Raw genomic sequence first — 15,657 nt, 5'->3', positions numbered from 1 at the left:
GATGGAAAGGATGCAAGTGATATCTTGTACTGCAAACACAGGTGAAATTAGGTAATTTGTCTACAATGCTTCAGTTAACTGGAGTTTCAATTTAAAAATTCTGTTGATAAAAGAGTCTTGTCCTCTAGAATGCTAAAATGGCACAGCAGAAACAACGACAGCTTTTTAGACTGAAGAAAGAATGTTCTGATCAGGTGCATTATGAACTGACAAGAGAGTCAAATTAAATATTTTCATCCGCTGCAATGGATTTTTCTTTAAAAGGGCAGGGTATTTTGGGTAATGCATTAATGAGCCTTTAGGAAGATTTTATATAGGATAAGTGCTATAAAAGCATAAAATACTGCACTTTGCATGTTACAAACAGTTACTTTCATTAGCACCAGGAAACAAAGTCAGGGTTAGCCACATGGGCATTTTGTATTGTGCCAGATAAACTTAACTTTTTCAGCTGTCTTTGGAGATAAATCTAAAATATAAACTTCAAAAGCTCCTCTCAGACATAATTACACTAAGAACATGCAGATTTGTCTAACGTAATCTATTTTTCTATCACAGACTGTACCATTTTACAAGCTTACCTCTCTTGCTGCTAGAAGCTGCTGCACAACAGCAGAGCTGACCGTGTTAGGGATAGTTAGGATTTTCTCTAGTATACCTTTCAAAAGGTCTCGCACACCCTACAAATATTCAGAGAAAATCACAGAGAAAAGTTTTTTTAAATTGTACATTTGAAGATTAAAACATACATATCGATATTTTCACTAAGTCTGTATTCTGAATTGTATTTTAACGCTTTAAATGCCACATATGAGATTGACGCTATAGCATTTTTGTTGTGAATTCACAGCAGCTAGTTTTAACTACAGATGGGCTACATTTTAAAAATTGTGTTATCTTATTTTTATGTGTGTTGATCGTGGTTGTCTTTATAATTTTTCTGTGATACTGTTTTATACTCATGTACCATTTATATTATGCTGCATCTTGGAGTGCCTTCTAAGACACCCCGAGTCCCTTTTTGGAGATGGTGGATAATAATAATAATAATAATAATCACCCAATGACTTAGCAGCTCTCCCTGCTTCCTCTAAATTATTATTAGAAGTATTATTTGTTTCCCAGGCCCTGCTTGGGAGGACTATGTGCAGGTATCTATGCAATGATCTCCTCTGGATTGGGTTCAGAGCTTTGTACACAAGAATCCCATCAGTTGTATATTCCATTCAGCACCTGGTTCGACAAATGGGAATGTGTATGCAGTACAGCACACCAAAAACTGGAGTGCAGCTTCCACCTTTTTTAAGATGGTGATGAAAAGGTCTACTCCATGTCCACCATTTTTGATATCATGTAACTATTATAGGAATAGAGACATGAAAGCAAATAAACTTTCAGAAGTATATTTGAGTCATCTACTAATTATAATACTGGGAACCAGAAACTGCAGAATAAAACATGCATTCAATTCATGGAATTCACAGGTAACCTTAAACAAATTAATTTCTCTATATATCCATCATGCTATTACCATATGTCATTAATGAAATCCTACATCATACAACTCTGAAATAAAACCAAGATACAGAACCATTTCTTAAGCTACTGGGTAAATCAGACATTTACTTTTTATGAAGCAATGAAAACTATACAGAGCTTGCCGCAAAATCTGCTCACAGGCAGGAGAAAGCACAAAAATATTGCAAGATTGAGATTTTTAAGAGCATTACCTTGTAATCTACACCGCCAATTATTTTCTGGACCAGTTTAAATGTTAAAGACCATAGCTGTGTCCTTTCCCATTCAAGGTTGTCAGAATTCAGTAGGGACTCGCAGACCATCCTAAAGAAATTAGAGGCAAAACTGAGTGATGTATTTTCTAAGGACAACTTTGAAGTAGCTGATCCATTATAAGCAGCTGTCTACTACAGTACTCCAGTGTCTGGAAAAAGAGACATACCTGGGGGGCAGAAGCCCAGTCTCCACTGCCATGGCTAGACAGTCATACAGAAAGGAAATCCTTTTAGGGCTATGCTGGCTATGTATGAACCTTACAATCCACTGGATGCATTGTTCATGAGACTCCTGTAAAAGAAAGGATTATCAGGAATTGTGCACTTTCTTTGTCATTAATTGCTAAAGATAATTGACAAAATGATAAAAGTGATAAAATCTCCAACTCAACTACCTTCCATATTCTCCCATTTTTGTAATACGAGGTTAAGTATTCTTTTGATGCAACTATTGAAAGTAATAAAGTTCAGTACAGTCAACTACTATGAATCTGACCAAGAAACCAAGATGGCAGAAAACAGAACAGGTTCGTAGCCATTGCTATGCAGTCGTTAACATCTGTTGCCATTGGATATTGTGAAAACTAGTGCAGTGCTTAATAAAACTGACTTGCATTTCTGCCTTCTGTGGTCTGGGCTTGTATCCTAACGGTAGTCATTGCTGAAACCCTATATGCAAGAAGAAGTTAAGAACAGCAGCTTACATTGGGGAAAAAGAAGAGACGACTTTAAGTTCTTAAAGTCTTGCTTTTATTTATTACTAGGGAACTTTCTTTATTACTAGGGAGCCTGTGCTTTTATTTATTAGTAGGGAACTTTCTCAGATCCCTCGTAATAAGGTGTTCTATATCTGCCAGATACTTTTATAGATACCTACAAGAGATCTACACTAGATACTGTCAGATTATAAAGTGCTCGGGGCTCTGATTTTTGGGTGCTTTGGAAAACATTCTCAGCTATACTTACTTGGGAAAGATTGCTCCAGAACTGTCGAAAGGCTCCCAAACAACTGATTAATTTGGTTCTCTCATCTTCAGGCGTGTCCATAAACATGCTATTACAAATAAAGCCACTGTTATTTGTAAAACATACTATGACCAGCAAATACAACTGAATGTTTACAACTGTACAAGAAAACAGCAGTACTACACTTACCCAGGAGAAGAGCAAACCACAGACCACCTATTACAATGCAGTCTGAGCCCTGCCACATGCACAATGGAGGACCTTCTTAAAGCAACATCAGAGGCACTCCAAGTGGTCAGCCACTGGTCAAAGGACATTTAATATAATACCAAGTTTTAAACTTTGTGCTTTCAAAATACATTACAACTGTACCCTTGGTTTGCTACTAATACAATAAATAAATAAATAAATAAATAAACTTACCCAGGAAAAGCCTCTTCTATGACCTCTGTTTTCTACACAGAGAAAAACAGATAAACAAAAATTATATGATTTGTACTGATAAGAGCACACTAGCTGTCCTATGTTCAATCACCCCAATTGGAAAACAAAGTTGTCCAGGAAATCAAAACATAATTCTAAAGATGAAAATGACTTACAAGATTAATGAAAGACTCAAAAATAAAGTTTAACAAAGAGATATGTGTTTATATGCCTTCAAATCACCTGCTGACCTATGGTAACACCATTAATTTCACAGGATTTTTATAGGAAAGAAACTCAGATATGGTTTTGCCAATTCCTTCCTCTGAAATATAAACACACTCCTTTCCAGCCAAAAGCAGGACCCAAAGTGGATGAAAATAAAAAATCATACACATGTAAAATGCTATAAAAATGCCAAGTGTCTATAAAGATGGTAATGGAAGTAAGGATCGTCCTGTGCATCTTGAAACATTACTAATGAAATGCACAACAACATGCATTAATACCCATTAGTAGTACAAGGAGTCTGACTCCCACTCTTAGGCTATATCTACACTGTAGAATGAATGCACTTTAATCATCATGGCTCAGTGCTATGGAAACCTGGGATCTACACTAGCAGTCTTTGGCAGAGAAGGCAAAAGACCTTGTAAAACTACAACTCTCATGTTTCCATAGCTTTCAGCCATAGCAGTTAAACTGATGTCAAACTGTATTCATTCTACCATGTAGATAAACCCTTAGTGGTTGATAGCTGAAGTTTGTAGCTTTCCAATCTGATCTATTCAGAAGTGTATTCACTAGTAAATTCAGTCTGCTGTCATGGAGAAGTGAATGTAAGTGTGAATTAGATGGTCAAAAAGAAGTTTCTCTTCAGATCGTATAAATCTTTTACCTTTTACTTCAAAAGATCCTTCCACAAAGAATCTGGAGCCTCAATTTGAAGTTGGCTTTGCATTCCATGTTGCTTGGGAAAGTTAAATCAGTATTTGCTCTTTTGACATAATACCTTTTGGTTCCTTGTTTGTTACGGATTTCTCTAGTCACTTCTGTGGACAGGAGAGCCCAGCAAGGGCAATCAGGAAGTACATAAACGCAAAGGTGGTCTTAGCCATACACCTTGTCTCTCTCACACAGAAGATCATCACATCAACAAAAGAAATAAGACAACAAAGGGGCTGCTTATGACATTACATTTTAAATCTCCTGTCTTAAAAATACAAAGTGGCTGGATGAGTCTAGCATTTTGGATTCCAGCTCTGTGCAAAATGTTGACATGGGTGGAGTAAATTCATCACTGACTGTAAACACAAAGTCATATTATAATTCTGAATGATCTGGAGTTAAATAAAATATATATGACGAAATACAGGTTTTTCCTGTATTTTCAGGTGATTTTATAGTTGTCCGGAATTAAATGTTGACTCATAATTTGGAACAAGTTTCTAAATTGCACTGTTCTGCATTGTACTTTTTTCCCTTTTCCAAGATGCTTTCTTGTTTCCCTGAAGAGATTCTTCCCTTCTCTTTATATTTAAAGTGTCATGATGTATTGTTATTGCCGTTATTGCTTGCTTAACTTATTGATTTGCTATGTTTTCTACTGTTGTGTTGTTTTACTGTATTGTGTTTTGAGGCTTCGGCCTGCGTAAGCCGCATCGAGTCCTCCGGGAGATGCTAGCGGGGTATAAATAAAGTTAATAATAATAATAATTAATAATAATTACAAGCACAAGTTCAAGAACAGTTGAGTTCAATGAAACGTATTCCATAGTAAAAGAGCTAGTAATAAATAGCAGGTCAGATATGATCCCTAGCTTCTACAAACTCCTTTTCTACAAACTCCTTTTCTTCCAAAGCATTTTTTTGTGATCTCACATCCAATATATTTGCTTCCTCACATCTAGAATCATAGAATCAAAGAGTTGGAAGAGACCTCATAGGCCATCCAGTCCATCCCCCTGCCAAGAAGCAGTAATACTGCATTTAAATCACCCCTAACAGATGGCCATCCAGCCTCTGTTTAAAAGCTTCCAAAGAAGGAGCCTCCACCACACTCTGGGGCAGAGAGTTCCACTGCTGAATGGCTCTCACAGCCAGGAAGTTCTTCCTAATGTTCAGGTGAACATTAGGAAGAACTTCCTGACTGTGAGAGCCGTTCAGCAGTGGAATCTCCTTTCTTGTAATTTGAAGCCATTGTTCCATGTCCTAGTCTCCAGGGAAGCAGAAAACAAACTTGCTCCCTGCTTCGTATGAGACGAACACAAAACCAAACTTTGAAGCATCTTAAACCACTTTATTGAAGCACAGGGTTTCACAGAATTGAATCCAAATTATCTAATATATGAAGTTTTGCATTCTGTTAACAGGAATATGTGTGTGTGTGTACACACACGAAAAGATTCTTAGGGCACTTTCAGACAGTCCATATTACAAGAGGGATCCCCTCACTTCTGCAGGAGTCTACCGTATACCATGCTGCTGTGGACAAGTCTACATACGGACCACCAAACGCAGCAATGCCCAAACACGAGTCAAGGAACATGAAAGGCACTGCAGACTACTTCAACCAGAGAAGTCAGCCATAGCAACCTGGACACAGCATATTATTCGAGAACACAGAAATGCTGGACCACTCTCACAACCACCATGTCAGACTACACAGAGAAGCCATTGTAATCCACAAGCATGTGGCCAATTTCAACAGAAATGAGGAAAACATGAAAATGAACAAAATCTGACTACCAGTATTAAAAAAATTCTAAAATTACAACACCAAAACAACAGAGGGAAAACAATCAGGGACATCTATTCATCTCTCAACAAAAGATTGCCCCAGGCACTGCTAGGCCATCAAATGCTAATCAATTTGGTCAGTTGAAACATTCACACCTAGCACCAACAGACAAGAGTCCTTTGTCCCACCTGGTCATTCCAGATATATAAACCCATTTTCCTAGTTCCAACAAACCTCCCTACCTCTGAGGATGCTTGCCATAGATGCAGGCGAAACGTCAGGAGAGAATGCCTCTAGAACATGGCCATATAGCCCGAAAAAACCTACAACAACACAGTCCATATTATCTCAGGATCTGATCCTAGGTTTTCTGCTTTAAACTGGATTACGTGAGTCCACATTGCCAGATAACCTGGGATGTAGGGCCTGTCTGGAAGAGCCCTCAGGCATTGCAAGGGTGGCCTCCCCCAGGGCCAGGAGGATGAGGAACAACAGGTTAGGGGCGAGAGAGGCCTGTGGCCCATAGGCAGCCCTTGTGGCAAGCCACACGTGAACTGCCTAAGCATCCTGGGCTTATCCAGAAATCGGAAAGACTCCAAAAATCTGACACTCTCTCTCTCCGCATGGGTGGCTGAGAGAGTGACACCTTGGCTGTCTAATCGAATGGGTTTCTTTCAGATGCCACTGGACGACACCGCCCATCTCTTTGGGGCGAAGGGGAGCTGCAGACCAAACCCCACCAGGAAGGCATCAAATCGTCCTCCCTCCCTCGCACTCCTCCCTCCCCGGAGCAGGAGAAGGCGGCGCTCACCACCACTTCCTCGAAGATGCTCTGCAGCTGGGTCTCCATCGGGACCGCCATGCTGAGCGGAAAACGACCCCCGCCTCTCGCTGGCAGGAGCCTCACCGCAGCCACCGGCCCCCACCCCGGAAGGGATCCCCTTCCACATCCGGGTCTCCTTAGAGAGAGGAGGCGGTGTCTCCTCGGCGCTTTGCAAAGCGAAGCCCTTCTAGGAAGCAGAACGGAGGGAGTTCGGTAGCGACCCCTGCAGGAGGAACGAGTTAGTGCAAGCCTATGGGTTACATTGAATCAATGAATTAATGAATGAATGGGGCTTGGCCATAGCTCAAGGCAATGGGAGCAGGCTCATAATAAATTGTGGCAAGTTCTTGGTGGTATGGGGATACCAAGACACCTTGTCCGCCTCCTGAGAAATCTGTATAATAATAATAATAATAATAATACTTTATTTGTACCCCGCTACCATCTCCCCAAGGGACTCGGTGCAGCTTACATGAGACCGAGCCCACAATACAACAATAAAAACAATAGCAACAGTAATACAAAACAATAATAAACTCATAAGCAGAAAATAAGCAATAAACATTAACAATAACACAATGACATTTAAAAACCTATGGCTGGGCCAAATGTAATAATTAAAAATTTAAAAATAATGCTGGGCATGACCAGGTGACATATAACTAGGATAGAAATTTTGGAGAGGGATGAAACATGCAGACAATCCTAGATCACTAATAAAGTGCGTTTAGGGACATATTGCTGGGAGTTTCCTTATTCTGGGAAGGCACACTGAAACAACCACGTTTTCAGGCTCCTCCTAAAGACTGCCAGAGTTGGGGCATGCCTGATGTCCTTGGAGAGTGAGTTCCAGAGTCAAGGGGCCACCACTGAGAAGGCCCTCTCCCTCGTCCCCACCAATCGCGCTTGTGATGGAGGTGGGAGCACGAGCAGGGCCTCTCCAGATGATTGAAGAGATCGTGTGGGTTTGTACACAGAGATGCGGTCACGCAGGTAGGCGGGTCCCAAACTGTTTAGGGCTTTGTAGGTAAGCACCTACACCTTGAATTGGGACCAGAAAATGAACGGCAGCCAATGGAGCTCCTTAAACAGAAGAGTTGACCACTCCCTGTAAGGAGCACCAGTTAACAACCTGGCCGCCGCTTGTTGGACCAATTGAAATTTCCGGGCCATTTTCAAGGGTAGCCCCACGTAGAGTGCATTGTAGTAGTCCAATCTGGAGGTGACTAAGACATGGACCACCCTGGCCAGATCCGCCTTCACGAGGTATGGTCACAGTTGGGGCACGTATAACTTATTGTCGAAGGGTTTCATGGCTAGAATTACTGGGTTGTTGCAGGTTTTTCGGGCTATATAGACACTAGCTGTGCCCTGCCACGCGTTGCTGTGGCCTATAGTAAAACTTATCAAAGTTGAGGTAGATATCTGGACTATTATGAAAGAGAGGTACCTACCTATTCCTTCCCCCTTTTCCTCCCCCTTTCCTTTCTTCCTTCTCTACCTCTTTCTTTCTTTCACTACTTGGTTTCATCCTTCTCTCTGTCCTTCATTCCCTCCCCCTCCTTCCTTTGCCTTTCTTCCCTCCCTGTTTGCTTCCTTCTTTCACTTTTTATTTCCTTTTATTTTACCACCATCATAACAATAACAATAATGCAATGCATTGCCTCTGGGACTTGACACCTCTCCCATTCCTCCAGGGTCTCATAGGAACAATAGCATAATAATAATAATAATAATAATAATAATAATAATAATAATAGAAATAACAACCTTTACCCGCCACGTGTTGCTGTGGCCAATCTTCCCTCTTTCTCTCCTTCTTTCCCTCCTTCCTTCCTTCCTTCCCTCCCATCTTTCCTTCTCCTCTTCTTTCTCTATCTCTTTCCTTCCTTCCCCCTTTTTCTTTCTTTTCTGCTGTCTCTCTTTTCTTTCCTTCCATCTTTCCTTTTCTTTCCTTTTCTTCTTCCTTCTTTCTCTAACTTTCCTTCCTTCCCCCTTTTTCTTTACCTCCCTTTCTCTTTCTTCCTTCTTTCCTTCCTTCCTGTCTTTCCTAGATTTTGACAGGGCGGGAAGGGGCGGGGTGGGGTTTGGAGGTGGTGTGAAGTAAAAGGAGGTAAGATTGGGGTGGGGGAGTGATGGAGCGTGGGGTTGTGTGTGTGTGTGCAGCGGCGGGGGGAGTGATGGAGCATGGGGTTGCGTGTGTGTGTGTGGCGGTGGGGGGGAGTGATGGAGCGTGGGGTTGTGTGTGTGTGCGGCGGCGGGGGGAGTGGGGTTGTGTGTGTGTGTGTGGCGGCGGGGGTAGTGATGGAGCGTGGGGTTGCGTGTGTGTGTGCGGCGGCGGGGGGAGTGGGGTTGTGTGTGTGTGTGTGCGGCAGCGGGGGAAGTGATGGAGTGTGGGGTTGCGTGTGTGTGTGTGGCGGTGGGGGGAGTGGGGTTGCGTGTGTGCGTGTGCGGCGGCGGGGGGAGTGATGGAGTGTGGGGTTGTGTGTGTATGTGCGGCAGGGGTGTGTGTGTGTGCGGGAAGCGGCGCAGCGGGGCTTGGAGTGGGCATGGTTTCCACAGAGGGAACGTTGGCCGGAAGGGCATGTGCGCGCGCCAGGGAACTTGCGGCTGGGCGCCAATGCGCATGCTCAGTTGTTTTGCCGTTTTGTGAGTGTGTTGTTGTGTTGTTTTTCATTTAGAGTAGATACGTTTATACCTTGTGGGTTGTGTTATGGGCATGGGAATTTTGGTTAAGTTTCGTTGGGGTTTTTTTGAGTTTTTTTTTTGCCGTTTTGAGTGTGTTGTTGTGTTGTTTTTCATTTTGAGTAATATGTTTGGGTTGTGTTATGAGCATGGGCATTTTGGTTAAGTTTCATTGGTTTTTTTAGAGTTTTATCCATTCCTCGTTGGATGCCCCTAACAAATTTATATATATAGATGTTCTAGAACAGGGGTCGTCAAACTTTTTAAACAGAGGGCCAGGTCACAATTCCTCATACTGTTGAAGAGCCGGATTATAATTTGGAAAAAAAAATGAATGAATTCCTATGCACACTGCACATATCTTATTTGTAGTACAAAAAACACTTAAAACAATACAACAATTAAAACGAAGAACATTTTTAACAAATATAAACTTAGTATTTCAATGGGAAGTGTGGACCTGCTTTTGGCTGATGAGATAGGATTGTTGTTATTGTGTGCTTTCAAGTCGTTTAAGATTTAGGTTGACCCTGAGTGAGGCCGGGGTAAATGACCTTGGAGGGCTGTATCCGGGCCCCGGTCCTTAGTTTGAGACCCCTGTTCTAGAAGCACTCTCTCCTGACGTTTCACCTGCATCTATGGCAAGCATCCTCAGAGGTTGTGAGGTCTTGTGAAATCTACGGCAAGCATCCTCACAACCTCTGAGGATGCTTGCCATAGATGCAGGTGAAACGTCAGGAGAAAATGCTTCTAGAACATGGCCATATAATCTGAAAAACCTATAACAACCCAATCTGTATAACAATCAAGTAGTAATGAGCCCGAGCGCAGCGGGGAGCCCCACCTTCACATTGGTGTGAGCTGCAGCGGAGAGTTCCGCAGTTCCTGGACCAAGCTTTTGGGACCAACAGATGAAATGTGCCCCAGCGGCTAGCTCAAACCCAGGAATGCTTGCAGTATTCATCTTGCTTTCCCCTTCCCTTTACTTTGTATCCTTTCCCTAATAAAAGTACTTGAAACTTGCAACTTTTTATCTTTCCGCATGCTACTTTTGTATCCTTTCTTGACTCAAACAAATAACATTGCAATAGACGTTTTTTTTGGGCTCCGGAGGACCGTGAGCCCGCGGGGGGCGCCTCCGGGCGCTCCCCGGACCCCGAATCTGCGTTCGCCTAGACCACGGATACGGAAACCGCCATTTCAGACCTCCTTATCCACAAAAATACTTAAAATGGCGGATCGCCGCCGTTCCAATTTTATATTTTTCTACAACTAATTCTAAGACTAACTGCCATTTCCCTTTTCTCGTTTTGGGCTCCTTCACCCGGGGAAAAATTAGTTTTGTTTTAAGTATTTTATCTTGCAGAGAAACAGCTGATTGTCAATTTGGCTGGGTTTTCCGCTCCTCCGCAGCAGTGCTCGCTCCCAATTCAATCCAGCAGCTTGGGACCCACGGCGGTCGCCCGTAGGAGCCCCGGAGAGGGGGCCAGGCATGGGTCCCGGGCTCCGACCAGGGAGATACAGTTTCCCAAAGGACATTGCCCCACCAATCACAGTTTGGAAATCCTCTTCGGACTCTTTTGCCCTCACTTATTGACTTTCTGCCTTATTGTCTTGGACTGTTTCCCTGCCATGCTTTTGGACACAAACCTTAGACCGGGCTTGCCTGGAGGGACAAGCAGCCTCAGCCTACGTGCGCCTTCACCAAGAAGACTATGATTCCTACAAAAATAAAATACATTTATTATTATTTTTAATAAACTTTGCTGGGATGGGGATGGGAATTTATTTGTGAGATGTATGAAGTATATAAGATGTATATAGTGGAATATCATATGAAATGTATCCTGATTCCCCTTCCCGCCTTTCCCTCTGAACTTCGCCCCAAATCCAATCATAAGACCAGGAAACTCATTGTTTCCCTTGTCTGCCACCCCGCCGATGGGAACAAAGGCTCAATAACAGCTGGCGGATGCCCCCTGGGCACTCCATTTCCACTGAGCTGTCAAACTTCATCCCGCCTCCTGGCTGCTGATTGGACCATCGTCGGAGGCGCTAGGAAGACGCCGATTGGCCCCCCAGAGGCGGCCGAGCTCGCTGATTGGACAGGAGGCGGGACGTACAGCCAAGCCTCCTCCCAGCTGTTCCGCGGCCGGCCAATCAGGGTGAAGCCGGCCGGCAGAGGGCGGGCGGGATTTTCAAAAATATTTTCTTTGTCTGTATGCTATAAAAATGCCTGGAACTTCTGTGAATGTATGCTTGTATGTGAATGATCACTGCAATCACATCCTTTTCAGCTGAATCGCAGAAATAAACGCTTCGGTCACTGAACCTCTTCAGCCTCTGGTGAGATTAATTTTTAGTATTTTTTGCTCTTTGGATTGGCTTTCGCTGGCTGCTCACCGAGGACAAAGACCCCTTTAGCGGTCTTCAGGGACCTCTCCCTTTGGGAGGCCCGCTAAAAAGAGCTCGATATCATTAACAGTCAGAACAGATCACGGAACAACCGACTGGTTCAAGATTAGGAAAGGAGTACAGCAAGACTGTATACTCTCACCCAACCTATTCAACTTGTATGCAAAACACATCATGCAATGTGCGGGGGTTGACCAATCCAAGGCTGGAGTTAAAATTGATAGAAGAAATTTTAACAAACTTAGATATTCAAATGATACCACTTTAATGGCCGAAAACGAGGAGGAGCCGAGGAGCCTTCTAATCAATGTGAAAGAAGAAAGTGCAAAAGCTGGGTTGCAGCTAAACATCCCAAAAACCCCAAGATTATGGCAACCAGACTGATTGATAACTGGCAAATAGAGGTAGAAAACATGGAGGCAGTGACAGACTTTGTATTTCTAGGTGCAAAGATTACTGCAGACGCAGACTGCAGCCAGGAAATAATAAGACGTTTACTTATTGGGAGGAGAGCAATGACCAATCTAGATAAAATAGCGGAGACATCACATTGGCAACAAAAATCCACATAGTTAAAGCAATGGTATTCCCTGTAGTAACCTATGGATGCAAGAACTGGATCATAAGAAAGGCTGAGCGAAGGAAGATAGATGCTTTTGAACTGTGGTGCTAAAGAAAAATTCTGAGAGAGCCATGGACTGCAAGAAGATCCATCCAGTCCATACTTCAGGAAATAAAGCCCAACTGCTCATTGGAGGGAAGGATAGTAGAGGGAAAGATGAAGTACTTTGGCCACATCATGAGAAGAAAGGAAAACTTAGAGAAGACAATGATGCTGGGGAAAATGGTGGGAAAAAGGAAGAGGGGCTGACAAAGGGCAAAATGCATGAATGTCATCCTTTTTTTTTTTCCAAATAATTTTTATTAAACATTTTATAAATCAACACAGGGAAAGAGGGGGAACAATAACAAGAGGATAGGAAAGAAGGAAGGGTAGCACAAAAACACAACAGAAAAAAAAACACCTAAACTAATCTAAAATGACTTCCACTCCAACCTCAGGATCTTCTCACTCTACTTCTCCAACCTACTTATCTATTCTTATCCTCTAATACTTTTATCTTTAAGTTTCTTTTCGTAGTCATAGAAAAGGGTCCAGTCTGTTCTCTTTAGCGATTTTCCAGTATTTCTTCTCATCAAAAAAGTTAATTCATCCATGTCTCTTATTTCTTTAACTTTCTCCAACCATTCTTCGATGGTCGGTGTTTGATCATTCTTCCAGTATTTGGCAAAAACAATCCTTGCCGCTGTAGTGTAGTATGTAAATAATTTGTCTTCATTCTCATCCAGTTTAAAATCCAAATCTGTAAATCCCAATAAGTAATATTCAGGTTTCTTTTTGAACCTCTTCTTCAACATCTTTTGTGTTTCCTCATGGATAGAAGCCCAGAACTTAGTTGTATCCTTACAGGTCCACCACATATGGTAGAATGTACCTGTTTGTTCCCCACATTTCCAACATTTATCTGAGACATTTTGATACATATGGCTGAGTTTATTCGGTGTCAAATACCATCTATAAAACATTTTATACCAATTTTCTTTCAGGTCCATGGCATACATATATTTCAACTTTTTGTTCCATATTTGCTCCCATTCTCTAAACTGAATGGGTCGTCTTAAGTTTTCGGCCCACTTAATCATACATGTTTTCACCTGTTCAGTTTCCGTTTGCCATTGGACTAATTTATTATAGAGTATTGTCACTGTTTTCTTTTGTATTTTTAATACTTTATCCCATGTGTTTTCTTCCCAGTCAAAACCAATTTTTTGATCTTGTTTGAAATATTCTTTAATTTGTAAGTAATGTAACCAAGTTATATTGCCATAAGAGTTCTTGAGTTGTTCAAAAGATTTAATCTCCATTTTCCCTTTTACCAGGATGTCCTTATATCTTGGCCAAACCCTCCATCCTAACAATCTTCTTTGATGTGCCTCCATTGCTGAGACCCATAGTGGTGTGTTTTTATAAAAGAGGGCTTTGTACCTCAGCCATGTCCTCAGTAGGGAGGCTCGCACAAAATGATTACCGAAGTTTTTTTCTTTTAGTTCTCTGTTATACCAAACATATGCGTGCCATCCTACTCTCAGGTCATGACCTTCTAAATTTAAACATTTTTCTTTGTCTAACATCATCCAGTCTCTTATCCATGACAGAGCACATGCCTCATGATAAGTCTTCAAATCAGGAAATCCCAACCCTCCTCTAGATTTTTTATCTATCAGGTTTATATAGTTTATTCTTGGCCTTTTTCCTTTCCAGACAAATTTCAATAAGTCCTTCTTCCATTTTTTGAATAGGGTTTGATTTCTTATTATCGGAATATTTTGAAATAGAAATATAAGTTTTGGTAAAACATTCATCTTTATTAAAGATATCCGGCCAAGAAGTGATAGGTTTAAAGAATTCCATTTTTGTACATCTTTTTGAATTTTCTTCCAAACTATTTCGTAATTATTCTTCAGAAGTTGACCATTTCTCGCTGTAATCCAGACTCCGAGGTATCTAATTTTCTTAACACTCTCTATCCCCACTTGTTGTATCTTTACTTGTTTCTCCTTTTCCACATTCTTAAATAAGAGTTTTGTTTTCTTCATATTCATTTTAAAACCTGCCACTTTTCCAAATTGTTCTATTTTGGTTATCCAATTTTGTAAATTTTTCTCCGGGTCCTCAATTGTTCCTAATAAATCGTCCGCAAACGCTCGTATCTTATATTCAAATTTTCCAATTTTCGCTCCTTTTATCTTTTCATCTTCTCTGATTTTCTTCATTAGGATCTCCACTGCCATTATGAAAATCAATGGGGATAGTGGGCACCCTTGCCTGGTACCCTTTGCTATTTCAAATTCTTGTGTCATTTGGCCATTTATTTTCACTTTGGCTTTTTGGAATTCGTAGATCGCATTAATTGCATTCTTAAATTTTTCCCCCATGTCCAATTCTTGTATTAGTATTTTGAAGAAATCCCAATTCAAATTATCAAAAGCTTTCTCTGCATCTATTGATAGAATGGCGAATTCTTTTTGATGGTTCATCTCATAATATTCCAAAAGATCTAGGACGTTGCGTATGTTTTCTTTCATGTGTCTATTTGGCAGAAAACCTGTTTGCTCTTCTCCAATCCATTTGTTTAAAAATAATTTTAATCTTGTGGCCATGATGTTTGCAAATATTTTATAATCCGTGTTTAAAAGAGAAATTGGCCTATAATTTTTAATATCCGTTTCCGGGGAGCCTTCTTTGTGTATCACTGTGATCTCCGCTTCCTTCCAAGAATCTGGTACCTTCTGATATTTCATCGCTTCATTTGTAATAACTTTAAGTGTTGGTAGTAGCTGTTGTTTAAAGGATTTATAAAATCCCGCCGTAAACCCATCAGGTCCAGGGGCCTTATCTGCATCCATTTTATTAATTGCTTTTTCAATTTCTTCCTCAGATATCTCTTTATTCAGTGCTTCTCTATCTTCATCCATTATTTTATCTAGCTTCATTTGGCCTATGTACTCCATAATGTCTTCTTTCATTATATTGTCCTTTGTATATAATTGAGTATAAAATCTCCTGAACTCCTCTATGATTTCTTTATCCGTCCTCAAATCCTTATCTGCAGTTGTTATTTTAGATATATAATTTATTTGTCTTTTTTCCGGATTTGATTTGCTAACCATTTACCGGGTTTATTCGCATTTTCAAAAGTCTGTTGTTTTAAAAATTTCATTTGTCTTGACTGGAGTTCTAACTCCATATG

At 41.1% G+C, this 15,657-nt stretch overlaps 1 protein-coding gene across 4 annotated transcripts in view; it reads right to left on the bottom strand.

Moving 5' to 3' along the window:
• The window catches only part of MED23 (mediator complex subunit 23), a 55,134-nt gene extending 48,265 nt beyond the window's left edge, over positions 1-6,869 (bottom strand). For 3 of the 4 annotated variants that reach the window (XM_060753376.2, XM_060753373.2, XM_060753375.2), the window contains exons 1-6: positions 6,734-6,869; positions 3,183-3,214; positions 2,760-2,847; positions 1,961-2,085; positions 1,731-1,842; positions 582-680 (exon numbers count right to left, since the gene is read on the bottom strand). In XM_060753376.2, the coding sequence (XP_060609359.1) occupies positions 582-680; positions 1,731-1,842; positions 1,961-2,085; positions 2,760-2,847; positions 3,183-3,214; positions 6,734-6,784 (507 nt within the window). In that variant the 5' untranslated portion in view covers positions 6,785-6,869. Of the gene's footprint in view, positions 1-581; positions 681-1,730; positions 1,843-1,960; positions 2,086-2,759; positions 2,848-3,182; positions 3,215-4,080; positions 4,235-6,733 lie in introns of all 4 variants that reach the window. The other variant, XM_060753374.2, reaches the window with a different exon arrangement.
• Positions 6,870-15,657: the final 8,788 nt, after the last annotated feature.

The sequence above is a fragment of the Anolis sagrei genome, chromosome 1 (genome assembly GCF_037176765.1).
Source record: "Anolis sagrei isolate rAnoSag1 chromosome 1, rAnoSag1.mat, whole genome shotgun sequence".
Classification (NCBI taxonomy): domain Eukaryota; kingdom Metazoa; phylum Chordata; class Lepidosauria; order Squamata; family Dactyloidae; genus Anolis; species Anolis sagrei.
Note: the sequence above shows the minus strand (reverse complement) of the source record. Positions and strands in the feature narration are given on the sequence as shown.